Source organism: Bos indicus, chromosome 18 (assembly GCF_029378745.1).
Source record: "Bos indicus isolate NIAB-ARS_2022 breed Sahiwal x Tharparkar chromosome 18, NIAB-ARS_B.indTharparkar_mat_pri_1.0, whole genome shotgun sequence".
NCBI classification, from domain to species: Eukaryota; Metazoa; Chordata; class Mammalia; order Artiodactyla; family Bovidae; genus Bos; species Bos indicus.
Window position 1 is genome coordinate 59,882,975 of NC_091777.1, and position 18,486 is coordinate 59,901,460.

The 18,486-nt window shown below is 40.8% G+C and overlaps 1 protein-coding gene and 1 pseudogene across 1 annotated transcript; one reads left to right on the plus strand and one right to left on the minus strand.

The window, feature by feature from the left end:
• Positions 1–2,756: 2,756 nt before the first annotated feature.
• Positions 2,757–8,373, minus strand: LOC139176989 (zinc finger protein 665-like). Its single transcript, XM_070770241.1, has 2 exons — positions 8,209–8,373; positions 2,757–4,598 (listed from the first exon to the last, which is right to left on the minus strand). Exons 1-2 carry the CDS (start codon positions 8,371–8,373, stop codon positions 3,894–3,896), a joined length of 870 nt encoding a protein of 289 aa, XP_070626342.1. The 3' UTR covers positions 2,757–3,893.
• Positions 8,374–10,387: 2,014 nt separating this feature from the next.
• LOC139177325 (glutaredoxin-1 pseudogene) lies at positions 10,388–15,187 on the plus strand (annotated as a pseudogene).
• The last annotated feature ends 3,299 nt before the right edge of the window (positions 15,188–18,486 follow it).

The following is an 18,486-nucleotide window of genomic DNA, read 5'->3' on the forward strand; positions in this document are numbered from 1 at the left end:
TTTGGGATTGGAATGAAAACTGACCTTTTCCAGTCCTGTGGCCACTGCTGAGTTTTCCAAATTTGCTGGCATATTGAGTGCAGCACTTTCACAGCATCATCTTTCAGGATTTTAAATAGCTCAACTGGAATTCCATCACCTCCACTAGCTTTGTTCACAGTGATGCTTTCTAAGGCTTGACTTCACATTCCAGGATGTCTGGCTCTAGGTCAGTGATCACACCATCATGATTATCTGGGTCGTGAAGATCTTTTTTGTACAGTTCTTCTGTGTATTCTTGCCATCTCTTCTTAATATCTTCTGCTTCTGTTAGGTCCATACCATTTCTGTCCTTTATCAAGCCCATCTTTGCATGAAATGTTCCCTTGGTATCTCTAATTTTCTTGAAGAGATCTCTAGTCTTTCCCTTTCTGTTGTTTTCCTCTATTTCTTTGCATTGATTGCTGAAGAAGGCTTTCTTATCTCTTCTTGCTATTCTTTGGAACTCTGCATTCAGATGCTTATATCTTTCCTTTTCTCCTTTGCTTTTCGCTTCTGTTCTTTTCACAGCTATTTGTAAGGCCTCCCCATACAGCCATTTTGCCTTTTTGCATTTCTTTTCCATGGGGATGGTCTTAATCCCTGTCTCCTGTACAATGTCACGAACCTCATTCCATAGTTCATCAGGCACTCTATGTATCAGATCTAGGCCCTTAAATCTATTTTTCACTTCCACTGTATAATCATAAGGGATTTGATTTAGGTCATACCTGAATGGTCTAGTGATTTTCCCTACTTTCTTCAATTTCAGTCTGAATTTGGCAATAAGGAGTTCACAGTCAGCTCCTGGTTTTATTTTTGCTGACTGTATAGAGCTTCTCCATCTTTGGCTGCAAAGAATATAATCAATCTGATTTTGGTGTTGACCATCTGGTGATGTCCATGTGTAGAGTCTTCTCTTGTGTTGTTGGAAGAGGGTGTTTGTTATGACCAGTACATTTTCTTGGCAAAACTCTATTAGCCTTTGCCCTGCTTCATTCCGTATTCCAAGGCCAAATTTGCCTGTTACTCCAGGTGTTTGTTGACTTCCTACTTTTGCATTCCAGTCCCCTATAATGAAAAGGACACCTTTTTGGGGTTTTAGTTCTAAAAGGTCTTGTAGGTCTTCATAGAACCGTTCAACTTCAGCTTCTTCAGCATTATTGGTTGGGGCATAGACTTGGATTACTGTGATATTGAATGGTTTGCCTTGGAAATGAACAGAGATCATTCTATCATTTTTGAGACTGCATCCAAGTACTGCATTTCAGACTCTTTTGTTGACCGCGATGTCTAGTCCATTTCTTCTGAGGGATTCCTGCCCGCAGTAGTAGATATAATGGTCATCTGAGTTAAATTCACCCATTCCAGTCCATTTTAGTTCGCTGATTCCTAGAATGTCGACATTCACTCTTGCCATCTCTTGTTTGACCACTTCCAATTTGCCTTGATTCATGAACCTGACATTCCAGGTTCCTATGCAATATTAGTCTTTACAGCATCGAACCTTGCTTCTATCACCAGTCAGATCCACAGCTGGGTATTCTTTTTGCTTTGGCTCCATCCCTTCATTCTTTCTGGAGTTATTTCTCCACTGATCTCCAGTAGCATATTGGCCACCTACTGACCTGGGGAGTTCCTCTTTCAGTATCCTATCATTTTGCCTTTTCATACTGTTCATGGGGGTTCTCAAGGCAAGAATACTGAAGTGGTTTGCCATTCCCTTCTCCAGTGGACCACATTCTGTCAGACCTGACCACCATGACCCGCCCATCTTGGGTTGCCTCACGGGCATGGCTTAGTTTCATTGAGTTAGACAAGGCTGTGGTCCTAGTGTGATTAGATTGACTAGTTTTCTGTGAGTATGGTTTCAGTGTGTCTGCCCTCTGATGCCCTCTTGCAACACCTATCATCTTACTTGGGTTTCTCTTACCTTGAGCATGGGGTATATCTTCACGGCTGCTCCTTACCTTGGACGAGGGGTATCTCCTCACTGCTGCCCTTCCTGACCTTGAACGTGGAATAGCTCCTCTAGGCCCTCCTGCGCCCGCGCAGCCACGGCTCCTTGGGCGTGGGGTTGGTCCTCCTGGCCGCCGCCCCTGACTTCGGACACAGGGTAACTCCTCTCGTCACTGCCCCTGACCTCAGACGCAGGGTATCTCCTCTCGGCCGTTCCTGTGCCGTCGCAGCCTGGCACTTTCAGCCGCTGCCCCTGACCTCAGACGTGGGGTAACTCCTCTTGGCCGCCGCCCTTCGGGCATGGGGTCCTCCCGGCTTCTGCCCCTGACCTCGGACGTGGGGTAGCTCCTCTTGGCTGCACTTAGTGTGCGGGTCGCAGCCGCAATGAAGACTTAGCATAGCCAAAAATAAATTTTAAAGATTATAAAGAGAGAAACATACTTTTAATGAGAAATGCATACTTCTTTATAAAAGTTTCTGTTCCAGGCTTATGATGACAAAACTTCAAATACTTATATGAGAAAAACTTGTTTACACAAAATATATAATACTTAAGTCAATTCTTCAATGTAATGGAATGTCAAATTACTATATGATCACTTGATGGTAATTAGGCAATTTACTTCTTGTTGAAAAATTGTAATATATTTTCTCTTATTTTTTGTTGTCTGTTTCTGAAAGATATGTCAGTTGTGAACAACAAAGCACATTGTAAAATATAAAGCCTTAAGAAAACATTAGAATTTATTTTCACCAAAATTATCAACTTTGCACTATTTAAAAATATTTCTATGTGTATTATCCAACTGAACTCAAGTCCTAAAGGAACTGTCTTCTTTACATTTACAGGGCACCTACTATGTTCCTTGTCATTGTCTACGAGCATTTTAATGTTACAAAAGTCTCAAAATAACCCACTGACTTATGTATTTTTTAGTGTAAGGCAGGAAAGAAATGCAAATTAAACATTAAATCTGGGTCATAACATGTGGATAGAACAAGTAACGTTAAGGAAAAACTATTGAGAAAAACAAAAGGAATAGGATGGAATAGGATTTAAGAGATTAGCACTGAAACATATATATTACCATATGTAAAGAGCCAGTGGGAGTTTGATATATGAGTGAGTGCTCTGGGACAATCTGGAGGAATATGGTGGTGAGAGAGGTGAGAGAGGGTTCAGGAGGGAGGGGACATATGTACACCTGTGGCCTGTTTATGTTGATGTACAGCAAAAACCATCACAATGTTGTAAAAAAAAAAAAAAAAAAAAGTTAAGTGATGGTGAGTTAGGCCTGAACACAGAATCAAAGCTTTCCCACACCTAACACATTCGTGTAGTTTTCCTCCAGTTTGAATTTTCTGAGGGTCAAAAAGTTGATATATTTTACCACATTCTCTATATGTGTAAGTTTTCACTGCAGTATGGATTCTCAGATCTGCAACATCATTCCTTGTGACTGAAGGGTTTGCCACATAATAACATTTACGTGGTTTCTCTCCTGTATGAACTGCCATGCTGAACATGCATTAGAAATTCTGACACATTCATTTCACTTGTATGTTTTCTATACAGTATGAATTCTCTGAATTATAAGGCCTGAACACTGACTAAAGGCTTTGTCACACTCATGACATTTGCACTAAAATGTTCCTCACAACTGTCACATTTCTAATGTTTCTCTGTAGTATGAATTCTCCGATGGTTTCTAAGTTCATCATTTCAAGTAGAGCACCGGCCATATACATCATATTTATATGGTTTCTCTCCTGTCTGAACTGCTTGATGATGAGTTATGGATGACTGTGCCTAAAAGGTTTGTCACAATTTTTATATTTGTAAGGTTCTCTCCAGTATGAATTCTCTGATGAACTGCAAGGTTTGCATTCACACTGAAAGCCCTGCCACATATACCTCATTTATATGGTTTCTCTCCAGTATGAACTCTCTGATGAACAGCAAGGCTTCCAGTACGACTAAATGCCTTGCCACACACATCACATTTATATGGTTTCTCTCTAGTATGAATTCTCCGATGAAGTCCAAGTTTCGCAGTCTGATTAAAGGCCTTGCCACATACATCACATTTATATGGTTTCTCTCCAGTATGAATACTCTGATGAACAACTAGGTTTGAACTTACTCTGAAAGCCTTGCCACATATATCACATTTATATGGTTTCTCTCTAGTATGAATTCTCCGATGAAGTCCAAGTTTCGCAGTCTGATTAAAGGCCTTGCCACATACATCACATTTATATGGTTTCTCTCCAGTATGAATACTCTGATGAACAACTAGGTTTGAACTTACTCTGAAAGCCTTGCCACATATATCACATTTATATGGTTTCTCTCCAGTATGAAGTCTCCGATGAACAGTATGGTTTGCAGTATGACTAAATGCCTTGTCACATACATTGCATTTGTATGGCTTCTCTCCAGTATGAATTCTCTGATGAAGTTCAAGTTTTGTAGTTTGATTAAAGGCCTTGCTACATACATCACATTTATATGGTTTCTCTCCAATATTAATTTTCTGGTGAACTGCAAGGCCTGTAGTTTGAGTACAGACCTTGCCACACACATCACATTTATATGATTTCTCTCCAGTATGAACACTCTGATGAACAGCAAGGTTTGAACTTACTCTGAAAGCCTTGCCACAGATATCACATTTATATGGTTTCTCTCCAGTATGAAGTCTCCAATGAACAGTAAGGTTTCCAGTACGACTAAATGCCTTCCCACATGCATCACATTTATATGGTTTCCTCCAGTATGAACTCTCTGATGAACACCAATGCTTGAACCTACACTTAAAGCCTTGGCACATATACTACAATTACATGGTTTCTCTCTAGTATGAACTCTCCGACGAACAGCAAGGTTTCCAGTACTACTAAACGCCTTGCCACACACATTACATTTATGGTTTCTCTCCAGTATGAACTCTCTGATGAACAGCAAGGTTTCCAGTACAACTAAACATCTTGCCACACACATCACATTTATATGGTTTCTCTCCAGTATGAATTCTCTGATGAAGTCCAAGTTTTGCAGTCTGATTAAATGCCTTGTCACATACATCACATTTATATGGTTTCTCTCCTGTATGAGTTCTCTGATGAACTTCAAGTTGTGAGTTTTTCGTAAAACATTGGCCACATACATCACATTTATATGGTTTCTCTCCAGTATGAATCCTGCAATAAACTGCAAGGTTTGCAGTTTGACTAAAGGCCCTGCCACATATATCACATTTATATGGTTTCTCTCCAGAATGGAATCTCTGATGAACTTCAAGCTTTGCAGCTTGATTAAAGGCCTTGCCACATACATTACATTTATGTGGTTTCTCTCCAGTATGAATTGAGTTCTGAGTCCTGAAGAAAGGGTATGTCACACTCATTACATTTTTAAGGTCTTTTCTTTTGTGTTTCATGGTCAGTTCTGAGGGATGCATAACAGCATTCTCATGTTTATGAGAAAAGCCTTTGCAGACATTACGAGTTCTCTGAGGTGATACACCTGAGGCGCTGACGTTTGTCACAACTTGACTACATTCAAAAATTATCCCTTCACACTGTACTATCTGCAATTCATCCTGAAAGCTTGATCCGTGCCTTTCAAAAGGTCTATTTCCTGCATCACTTCTACTATGATGATCTCTTCCATCAATGAGGTTTTTGTTATGGGATGTAGACAATCCTTTGTCATTTCTTTCATCATCTGTCCACAAACAATCAAAGTCATGTATATTTTTCTGGATCTTCCTGAGGCGAAAATCTTTGATTTCAAGGCTTTCAGCTCTTCCAAACATCACTCTTTGAAAAATTTCCCCTTTACCACTGTTTGCTTTTGCCTGTAATTTCTTGATCATATGTATATGAGACATATCTACAAGACGTAAAGAACCATAGGTATTCTATTAGCTACAATTCATAAATAAATTATTTCTTGTCAAACACATGATATTATATCAAAAGTCATATCCATCCTGAACAGAATTACGAATCTTCACAATGATGATCTTAAAACTATAGAACACTAAAAGAATAGAACTCTTTAAAAAAGAGTGATCATATGTAATTTAAATTAACTTTAGGGTACTGTAGTTTCAAACACAATCAGAAACATTCATTTTATGCAAACTCATGTCAGTTCACAAAGAAAACCTATTTTCCCACCATGACCTCAAAGCTCATCCTACTTTGTACTAAACACACTGCTGTCTCATAATTGAGGAGAAACTAATGGTATATTGTACACACTTTATGCATACTTATACATATTTAAATGGTAAAGAACATACAGGACTAGAGAGGTGACTCAGTGGTAAAGAAACTGCCGGCCAATGCAGAAGACACGGCACAGTGGGATAAAATCCCTGGGTGGGAAAGATCCCCTGGAGCAGGAAATCACAACCTAGTGCACTATTCTTGCCTGAAAAAAATTCCATGGATAAGAAAGCTTGGTGGGCTACAGTTCATGAGATCACAAAGAGTCAGACAGGACTGAGCAACTGAGCAAACAATCATCAAACAGGCAATGCATTGGAATGGTAAACAATGCAAAAGAAGCATTCTAATGAATAATGTAAAAAATAAATGGCAGTTAGTAACTGTTCCACAAATACTGCATTGAGAAAATAAAGAATTCTGTAAGCAATATTTTTAGTGGACCATGTGGCTTATGAGATCTTGGTTCCCTGACCATGGATTAAATCCAGGCTCCCTGCAGTGAAACTACTGAATCCTATCCACTGGACTGTTAGGGAATTCCCTAAAATACTTTAAAAAATAAAAAAGTAAACACTTTTCTAGATACCTCTTAGAAACCTATCAGTAGATAGACATATAGGCATTTTATGACTTAACAAGTGGTTCATGTCAGTTCTATTGTGTAATACAAAAAGACCATCATTTTTAAAAAAACAAAAAATAAGTGAAACATTTTCTACTTACACAATAATCATTCAGTACACTCAACTCCCTATCTACACAGTAACCTACTGCTACTGCTGCTAAGTCACTTCAGTCATGTCCGACTTTGTGTGACCCCAGTTCACTGGCTCCAAGATATGTGTAAATGGATCTCAGGAGTTTGGAGGCATTCCCTCCTCCAGTTCCCTGGCTGTCTATAAAAGGGCAAGTCTGCCACAGTCTCTCCTCCAGTGCCCTTCTGTCCACACAGGGCACCCTGGGTTGGTCTGGGTACCTGTAGGCCTTGTGGTCCATCATGACCAGCTTGGCCTGCAAAGGCTGACCTCCCCTCTGGTGGTCTCTGAGTGGACAAAGCTACAACCATCATTTCAGCCCTTTGTGTATTTCTTTGGGAGTGTTCAGCCTTTTCAACCACATTCCTATTATCAAAAACTGAATAAGCCACTTGGAGCAAATCGCTCAGAGGGGTCTGAGGACTAGCAGTTGCTTTTTGAATCTCGCTCCTGATGTCTGTGGCAGGGTGGGCTATGAAATGCATAGCCAAAAGGGCCTGTCCTTCGAGGGAGAAGGGATCCACACTCCTATATATATTTTTTGTCTATGCTCTGTCTTTGTTGCTGTGTGAGCTTTCTCAGCATGGGCTTCTCACTGCAGTGGCTTCTCTTGTTTCAGAGCGCAGGCTCAAGGGCATGGGCTTCAGTAGTTTCAGCTCCCGGGCTTAATTGCTCCATCAAACATGGGATCTCCCTGGATCAGAGATAGAGCCCATGTGTCCTGCATTGGCACGTGGATTCTTTCCCAGTGAGCCACCAGAAAAGCCCCTGCTATACTTTTTTTGAAGCTGCTACCAACCTCTCTTGAAATGCTTTCCGATTTTCATCTCACCCCTGTTGTACTACCTGCACTTTTTCATAACGGACAGGTTTTACTGTAAGTGTTTTCACAACCTCTGTTAAACAATCCTGTAGCCGCGGACCTGCCTCAGGGACAGTGGCAGTGCCCCCCACCCCGCGCGTGGCCCGTTGGGCTTGGGCTGCCACTGGGTCAGCACGGACCCTACCTGCCTGTGGGAGAGTCTGCAAATTTCCCTTTGGATGAGACCAAAAGACCTCATTAACTGGGAAAACTCCATCCTGGAAAGTTCAGGGTTCTCAGCAAAATGTATCAATTTATCTTCTGCTGACTATGGACAAGGAGATGGACAAGGAGAAAGGCAGAGAAAGATGGACATGGAGAAAGGCGCTTCTCACAGAGGCGGAGCCATGGGACAATTGGTCCGTAACTTACACGCTGCAGGTGCTGTCTGGGCTGAGATTTGGCCCTTGGGCAACTCGGGGTACAGAGAAGGAGCTCCTGAATATAGTGGGCAGTCTCCTCACCCTTGGGTGCCCTTGACTCTGGGCTAGTGGCCTTGGCTGGAACCCCGGCCGAGACAGTCCTTGCCATTCCCATCCCTCGAGCAGTAGTTAGCTATCCAGAAGTTATGTTCCTGTGTCGCACTTCACTGTGCAGTTTAATCAGGACTTATGCTTACAGCTTTGGATGTTATCCCTTCCGAGTAGTCTCTCAGCCAGGTGTGAATGGCTGAGAAACTGTCCCAAAGGAATAGTACAGAGTATGTGTCCAGTGGCATTGACAGGGAGCTTTCAGGAACTGGTCTGGCTGCAAATTGGAAGTAAAGGGTCAGGGGAGGAGGGTAAATCCTGGAAGTTGATTCCCTTCAGTATCCTTGTGCAGGATGTTGAGAATACCTCATAAGAGGCATTTATCCAGGCTGGACACAGTCCTTTAAATGATGTGTGTGTGTGTGTGTGTGTGTGTGTGTGTGTGTGTGTGTGTGTGTTTAGAACATATAATCCCCTGGTTATAGATTATGGGTATCTGATCTGCATCCAAGGATAGCTTACACTACTGAGCTTCAGACCCAAGCGTAGAATATCTTCCTAACAACTCAATTAAACTTACAATAATATGACAAAAGTGCTATTTAAAAAGTGAGTTTTAGACAGTAGATACTGATCTCAGCCAAACTAAAATTTAATATCTATTAAAACATAATTCCTTTCTTCTTAAATCACCCTCATTTGTCCCAAACATAGCCAAGTTAAGATTAATTTGTTTGTAAAATGAGTCTGGTAAATTGATAACATAGGCTTGTAAAATTTGTCCAGGATAGTGAGTGTCTTGATCACTAAAAATGGTACAAAGTATACCCCAAGTGAAAAACACATTTCAAAAATATTTGTTTATTTAATTTTGGCTGTGCTGAGTCTGTGTTGCTGCTCGGACTTTCTGTATTTGCAGCAAGCAGGGGCTACTGTTTGCTGAGGTGCACTGGCTTCTCACTGTGCTGGCTTCTCTTTTGCAGAGCACGGGCTCTAGGGCACGTGGGCTTCAGTAGTCGTGGCTTCCAGGCTTTAGAGCACAGGCTCGGTAGTTGGGTCGCATGGGCTTAGTTGCTCCACAGCATGTGGGATCTTCCCAGATCAGGGATCGAACCCACGTCTCCTGCATTGGTAAGGGGATTCTTCACTGCTGAGCCTCCAGGAAAGCCATGAGTTAATTTTCTTGCTGACAAACTTTACAACAAATATACTTACTGACTTTGAGTAAACCTGGGTACCATAAAAACGTTGTGCTTAATAGTGATGTGTCTGAATGACATGTCTCTATTAAATAACAAGCAAACAACAAACTTTAATGCCAGATGTTAATTTAATACTAAATGTTTCTTGGGTCATCTGAATCCAAAATCCATTTAGCTTAGTTTCTGTTACATTTAGACATGTTTAATTTGTAAGCACTTTTTAAAAAGACAGTTAAATAGAGCTCACCTACAAATTAACCTGAGCAATACATATATCCCAATAGAGATCTCATAGTTTCATTTTAAAACTTAATCACAAAACAGGCATTGCAATGCAAAACTTACCAGCTTAGAGATATTTGAGGACTTCCCTGGTGGCCCAGTAACTAAGACTCCATGCTTCCAATGCAGTGGGCCCAGGTTCCATTCCTGGACGGGAAACTAAATCCCATTTGCCACAACTAAGAGTCATTGCAGCCAAATAAATAATAAATAAGTATTTATCTTTTAAAAATACATAAATAACAGGTAGAATACCTAAATTTACAGACTTGAGTTTTAACAGGGTTAGACTTAGAACATAGGAGAAAAATCCCCAAATTAAGAAGAATGTCGATTTTCAGATTCTGTGAGCAGCACTCAGACAGTAAAATTTCTTCCTCCTCACATACCATCTACCCTGTCTCCTGCGCTAGCAACAAGATCCTTTCTGTGTCTCTACACATCTATACCCTATTTCTATGGCAGCCTGTGCTGACTGAAAAAAATATATATATACAGGACACTTGTGAGACTTACAAGCAGAGGGGGAGAGGGTGCTGCCCAGAGTAATTAGTGGGCTATAGTTTTATAATAAAAGGAGAAGTGGGGAGGGGGAGAGTGTCCTTCTCTCTCTCTTCTGCTTCCTCTTCTTGAGTTGTTGTTCAGTTGCTCAAGTTGTGTCCAACTCTTTGTGACCCCATGGACTGCAGCACACCAGGATCCCCTGTCCTTCACATCTCCCAGAGCTTGCTCAAACTCATGTCCACTGAGTCAGTGATGCCATCCAACCATCTCATCCTCTGTCCCCTTCTCCTGCCTTCAATCTTTCCCAGAATCAGGGTCTTTTCTAATGAGTCACTTCTTTGCATCAGGTGGCCAAAATATTGAAGCTTCAGCTTCAGTCCTTCCAATGAATATTCCAGGTTGATCTGCTTTAGGATTGACTGCTTTGATCGCCTTGCCATCCTAGGGACTCTCAAGCATCTTCCCAACACCATCACTCAAAAGCATCAATTCCTCAACACTCAGCCTTCCTTATGGTCCAACTCTCACATCTATACATGAATCCTGGAAAAACCATAGCTTTGTGGGCAAAGTAATGTCTCTGCTTTTTAATATGCTGTCTAGGTTGGTCATACTTTTTCTTCCAAGGAGCAAGTGTCTTTTAATTTCATGGCTGCAGTCACCTTCTGCAGTGATTTTGGAGCCTAAGAAAATAAAGTCTCTCACTGTTTCCATTGTTTCCCCATCTATTTGCCATGAAGTGATGGGACCAGATGCCGTGATCTTAGTTTTTTGAATGTTGAATTTTAAGCCAGTTTTTCCACTCTCTTCTTTCACTTCAGTTCCTCTTCACTTTCTGCATTAAGGGTGCTATCATCTGCATATCTGAGGTTATTGATATTTCTCCTAGCAATCTTGATTCCAGCTGGTGCTTCATCCAGCCTAGCATTTTGCATGATGTATTCTGAAGCTAAGTTAAATAAGCAGAGTGACAATATACAGCCTTGACGTACTTCTTTGTACTCCATTCCCAATTTGGAACCAGTCCATTGTTCCATGTTTGGTTCTGACTGTTGCTTCTTGACCTGCATACAGGTTTCTTGGGAAGCAGGTAAGGTGGTCTGGTATTCCCATCTCTTTAAGAATCTTCCAAAATTTGTTGTGATCCACACAGTAAAAGGCTTTAGCGTAATCAGTGAAACAGAAGTAGATGTTTTTCTGACATTCTCTTGATTTTTGGATGTTAGAAATTTGATCTCTGGTTCCTCTGCCTTTTCTAAATCCAGCTTGAATGTCTGGAAGTTCTTGGTTCGTGTACTGTTGAAGCCTAGCTTGGAGAATTTTGAGCATTATTTTGCTAGCATCAACACTATGAAAAGGCAAAAAGATACGACACTGAAAGATGAACTCCCCAGGTTGGTAGATGCCCAGTGTGCTACTGGAGGTAAGCAGACAAATAGCTCCAAAAGGTGTGAAAAGTCTGAGCCAAAGCAAAAACAAGCCCCAGTTATGGATGTCTCTCGTGGTGGAAGTAACGTCCGAAGTTGTAAATAACAGTATTGTGTAGGAACCTGGAATGGTAGGTCCATGAATAAAGGTAAATTCAGATCAGATCAGATCAGATCAGTCGCTCAGTCGTGTCTGACTCTTTGTGACCCCATGAATCGCAGCACGTCAGGCTTCCCTGTCCATCACCAACTCCCAGAGTTCACTCAGACTCATGTCCATCGGAGTCAGTGATGCCATCCAGCCATCTCATCCTCTGTCGTCCCCTTCTCCTCTTGCCCCCAATCGCTCCCAGCATCAGAATCTTTTCCAATCAGTCAACTCTTCTCATGAGGTGGCCAAATTACTGGAGTTTCAACTTTAGCATCATTCCTTCCAAAGAAATCCCAGGGCTGATCTCCTTCAGAGTGGACTGGCTGGATCTCCTTGCAGTCCAAGGGACTCTCAAGAGTCTTCTCCAACACCACACTTCAGAAGCATCAATTCTTTGGTGCTCAGCCTTCTTCACAGTCCAACTCTCACATCCATACATGACCACAGGAAAAAACATAGCCTTGACTAGACGAATCTTTGTTGGCAAAGTAATGTCTCTGCTTTTCAATATGCTATCTAGGTTGGTCATAACTTTCCTTCCAAGGAGTAAGCGTCTTTTAATTTCATGGTTGCAGTCACCATCTGCAGTGATTTTGGAGCCCAGAAAAATAAAGTCTGACACTGTTTCCACTGTTTCCCCATCCATTTCCCACGAAGTGATGGGACTGGATGCCATGATCTTAGTTTTCTGAATGTTGAGCTTTAAGCCAACTTTTTCGCTCTCCACTTTCACTTTCATCAAGAGCCTTTTTAGTTCCTCTTCACTTTATGCCATAAGGGTGGTGTCATCTGCATATCTGAGGTTATTGATATTTCTCCTAGCAATCTTGATTCCAGCTTGTGTTTCTTCCAGTCTAGCATTTCTCATGATGTACTCTGCATATAAGTTAAATAAACAGGGTGAAAATATACAGCCTTGACGTACTCCTTTTCCTATTTGGCACCAGTCTGTTGTTCCATATCCAGTTCTAACTGTTGCTTCCTGACCTGCATACAAATTTCTCAAGAGGCAGATAAGGTGGTCTGGTATTCCCATCTCTTTCAGAATTTTCCACAGTTTATTGTGATCCACACAGTCAAAGGCTTTGGCAGAGTCAATAAAGCAGAAATAGATGTTTTTCTGGAGCTCTCTTGCCTTTTCCATGATCCAGCGGATGTTGGCAATTTGATCTCTGGTTCCTCTGCCCTTTCTAAAACCAGCTTGAACATCAGGAAGTTCACGGTTCACATATTGCTGAAGCCTGGCTTGGAGAATTTTGAGCATTACTTTACTAGAGTGTGAGATGAGTGCAAGTGTGCGATAGTCTGAGCATTCTTTGGCATTGCCTTTCTTTGGGGTTGGAATGAAAACTGACCTTTTCCAGTCCTGTGGCCACTGCTGAGTTTTCCAAATTTGCTGGTATATTGAGTGCAGCACTTTCACTGCATCATCTTTCAGGATTTTAAATAGCTCAACTGGAATTCCATCACCTCCACTAGCTTTGTTCGTAGTGATGCTTTCTAAGGCCCACTTGACTTCACATTCCAGGATGTCTGGCTCTAGGTCAGTGATCACACCATCATGATTTTCTGGGTCGTGAAGATCTTTTTTGTACAGTTCTTCTGTGTATTCTTGCCATCTCTTCTTAATATCTTCTGCTTCTGTTAGGTCCATACCATTTCTGTCCTTTATCGAGCCCATCTTTGCATGAAAATTGGAAGTGATCAAACAGGAGATGGCAAGAGTGAACATCAACTGTCTAGGAATCAGTGACCTAAAATGGACCAGAATGGGTGAATTTAATTCAGTTGACTATTATATTTACTACTATTGGCAAAAATCCCTTAGAAGAAATGGAGTGGCTATCATAGTCAACAAAAGAGTCCAAAATGCAGTACTTGGATGCAATCTCAAAAACTACAGAATGATCTCTGTTCATTTTCAAGGCAAACCATTCAATATCACAGTAATCCAAGTCTACGCCCCAGCCACTAATGCCAAAGAAGCTGAAGTTGAACAGTTCTATGAAGAACTACAGATTTCATAGAACTAATACCAAAAAAGGATGTCCTTTTCATCATAGGGGACTGGAATGCAAAAGTAGGAAGTCAAGAGATACCTGGAGTAACAGGCAAGTTTGGCCTTGGAGCACTGAATGAAGCAGGGCAAAGCTAACGATTTTGTTAAGAGAACACACTGGTCATAGCAAACGCCTGTCAACTACAAAGTGGCATTGACCAAGAGCACTGCCAGTGACTGAACAACAAAGGCGTTTGCCGTCTGCCTCTACAGAGAGTGAACCCCATGCTCCTATAGCTGTTGCCCTTCAACAGCTGTGGAGTGAGGAACTCCACGCTCCAGGGCATCCAGTGAGATGGGTCTTTAGACAGTTGGATTTTTTTTTTTTTTTTTTAATGTTTTTAGGAACAGATTTTATGGTCTCAATTATTGCATCTCCTCCTATCTAGAGAAGCACTAAATCCCTTTATGGTGACATCATATCCTCATGACCAACAAAAAACCTTTTGTAAAATAAGTGCTTCATGGTATTGAACTTCCTATTCACCAAAACCTTATATATTGACCTTCCACACTGCCGTTTTGAAGCAGTCTCTTAGAGCTGAGATGCTGCCTCCCGGGCTACAGTCTTCATTTTGCCCTCATTTTGTTTTGTGCCATCCTAAAATGTTCTAAGAAAGCAAATTTTTAGAAATTATCACTGATATTTATGCTCACCAATCTATAAAATGCTAATATAAAAGTTCTTCGCTGTCAAGGTGTCCTCCCAGGGGAGGCAGCATGGCTCAAACATTCGTGAACAGCAAGATCCAGTCTGGGAAGGTGGTCGTGTTCATCAAGCCCACCTGCCCCTACTGCAAAAGGACTCCAGAGCTCCTCAATCAACTGCCCTTCAAACAAGGGCTTTTGGAATTTGTCAGTATCACAGCCAACAGTGACACCAATGAGATACAAGATTACTTGCAACAGCTCACAGGAGCCAGAACGGTACCTCGGGTCTTCGTTGGTAAAGAGTGCATAGGTGGATGCACTGATCTAGTAAATATACATGAGAGAGGGGAACTGTTGACACGGATAAAGCAAATTGAAGCTCTGCAATAATTACAGAGCAGATCCAGGCTGATATCCCCCTTGAAGACCGGATGGCATTGCCGATAATGACAGCAGTTCCTGGAGGATGGACCTGGGGAAACTTTACCCAGTCACTGTTTACTTAAAATTCTGAAATATGTTAACCTCAATAAAAAGGGACAGGCACTTTGGGAGGCCAAAAACAGCTTATTTTGACTCAGTATTAAAAATGGACCAACTTGCCCCCCCCCAAAAAAAGTCAATTCTTGGTTGCTTAAGGAAAATACAAAGTGTGTTTTCAGTAAAGAAGGTATGAGGAATGGAATTGCATTTTGTGAACGGAAAAGGAAGTAAGCCTGACTTACAGGTGGCTTTTTAGGATGGAAGAACAAAGTAAAGGGTACAGAAAGTGATAAGATTTGTGAAAAGTGAACTATGAGAAGTGAGTTTTGTATATGGTTTAAAATAAGTGTAAAATAAATTTAATTAAGTTTGCCTTTTAAATAAAGTAAAACTTATTTAGCTTTGAATTTTGCTTTTCTGTCTGTTGCAAAACTTGAATTTAGCTTTTCTGTCTGTTAAGATGACACCTTTTCTTCAGATGGTGAACTGCCTTTGACAACAGATTTAAATTTCTTTATCTCTTAAGTGATCTGTTCTGAAATCTTTTTTGTTACTTTAGCTATATGAAAAGCTATTGTTTCACAATGACCTATAATCCTATCTGACTGAGTGTTCTAAACCTTTTTGATATTTGTGACAAAACTTCCTAAGTCATTGTAATGGAGAACTTGATTTCTAGCTAACTTTGGGATGCTTCAGAGGGCCCCTCAAACACCCCAAAGACAGATATTACACTAATTAGGCTCATTTTCTATATAGAATGACATGGGAAGTATTGTCAAGTGAGTAATAAGTCTCAGGTTATATTGTATGGTAAATGTTACTAATATAGATATTGTAGAAACCATACGGCGCTCCTAAAATTCTGATATGTTTGGGGAAAATGTTATCAGGCATAACCCTAATTACTATCTCAAAATATTGTCATAGCACTAATCAAGTTTTGCAAAAATACTTGCTCTTCAAGAAGATGTACAGAAAGGACTTTCGGATAAATATCACTTTCTGAACTGGGTAAGGATTCTAATGGAAAACCTGATGACTTTACAAAGGTTAACATAAGGACTGATGAATATGCTTACAACTTCCATGGTTTGTATCTGAAAAATGTCTAGTTAGAATATGTGTTTTCCAGGTGTAAGGGAAAAAAAAAAACCTTCCCCTGAAAATAATTATGACAGCAATTTGGGGAAATTATATTTTATACACAAATTGAAACATTTATCTTTTCTCTATATCTGAATCCTTCTGGAATGCAAAAGTAGGAAGTCAAGAAACAACTGGAGTAACAGGCAAATTTGGCCTTGAAGTACAGACTGAAGCAGGGCAAAGGCTAACAGAGTTCTGCCAAGAGAACACATTGGTCATAGCAAACACCCTCTTCCAACAACCCAAGAGAAGAGTCTACACATGGACATCACCAGATGGTTAACACCGAAATTGGACTGGTTATATCATTTGCAGCTAAAGATGGAGAAGCTCTATACAGTCAGCAAAAACAAGACCGGGAGTGGACTATGGATCAGATCATGGACTCCTTATTGCCAAATTCAGAGTGAAATTGAAGAAAGTAGGGAAGACCACTAGACCACTTAGGTATGACCTAAATCAAATCCCTTATGATTATACAGTGGAAGTGAGAAATAGATTTAAAGGACTGGATCTGACAGACAGAGTGCCTGATGAACTATGGACAGAGGTTTGTGACATTGTACAGGAGGCAGGAATCAAGACCATATCCAAGAAGAAGAAATGCAAAAAAGCAAAATGGCTGTCTGGGGAGGCCTTACAAATAGCTGTGAAAAGAAGAGAAGCGAAAAGCAAAGGAGAAAAGGAAAGATATAAGCATCTGAATGCAGAGTTCCAAAGAGAGCAAGGAGAGATAAGAAAGACTTCTTCAGGGTTATTGTTACCATCTTTCTAAATTCCATATATATGCGTTAGTATACTGTATTGGTGTTTTTTCTTTCTGGTTTACTTCACTCTGTATAATAGGCTTCAGTTTCATCCACCTCATTAGAACTGATTCAAATGTATTCTTTTTAATGGCTGAGTAATACTCCATTGTGTATATTGGGGCTGGTGCACTGGGACGACCCAGAGGGATGGTATGGGGAGGGAGGAGGGAGGAGGATTCAGGATAGGGAACATATGTATACCTGTGGCAGATTCATTTTAATATATGGCAAAACCAATACAATATTGTAAAGTTAAATTAAATAAAATTAAAAAAAAAAAAGAAAGACTTCTTCAGTGATCAGTGAAAAGAAATAGAGAAAAACAATAGAATGGGAAAGACTAGAGATCTCTTCAAGAAAATTAGAGGTACCAAGGGAACATTTCATGAAAAGATGGGCACAATAAAGGACAGAAATGGTATGGACCTAACAGAAGCAGAAGATACTAAGAAGACGGGGCAAGAATACACAGAAGAACTGTACAAAAAAGATCTTCACGACACAGATAATCACGAAGGTGTGATCACTCACACTCACCTAGGGCTGGATATCCTGGAATGTGAAGTCAGGTGGGCCTTAGGAAGCATTCCTATGAACAAACCTAGAGGAGGTGATGGATTTCCAGTTGAGCTATTCCAAATCCTGAAAGATGATGCTGTGAAAGTGGTGCATTCAATATGTCAGCAAATTTGGAAAACTCAGCAGTGACCACAGGACTGGAAAAGGTCAGTTTTCATTCCAACCCCAAAGAAAGGCAATGCCAAAGAATGCTCAAACTACCGCACAATTGCACTCGTCTCACACGCTAGTAAAGTAATGCTCAAAATTCTCCAAGCCAGGCTTCAGCAATATGTGAACTGTGAACTTCCAGATGTTCAAGCTGGTTTTAGAAAAGGCAGAGGAACCAGATATCAAATAGCCAACATCTGCTGGATCATCAAAAAAGCAAGAGAGTTAGAGTAAAACATCTATTTCTGCTTTATTGACTCTGCCAAAGCCTTTGTGTGGATCACAATCAACTGTGGAAAATTCTGAAAGAGATGGGAATACTAGACCACCTGATCTGCCTCTTGAGAAACCTGTATGCAGTTCAGGAATCAACAGTTAGAACTGGACATGGAACAACAGACTGGTTCCAAATAGGAAAAGGAGTACGTCAAGGCTGTATATTGTCACCCTGCTTATTTAACTTCTATGCAGAGTACATCATGAGAAACGCTGGGCTGGAAGAAGCACAAGCTGGACTCAAGATTGCTGGGAGAAATATCAATAACATCAGATATGCAGGTGACACCACCCTTATGGCAGAAAGTGAGGAAGAACTAAACAACCTCTTGATGAAAGTGAAAGACGAGAGTGAAAAAGTTGGCTTAAAGCTCAACATTCAGAAAACTAAGATCATGGCATCTGGTCCCATCACTTCATGGGAAATAGATGGGGAAACAGTGGAAAACAGTGTCAGA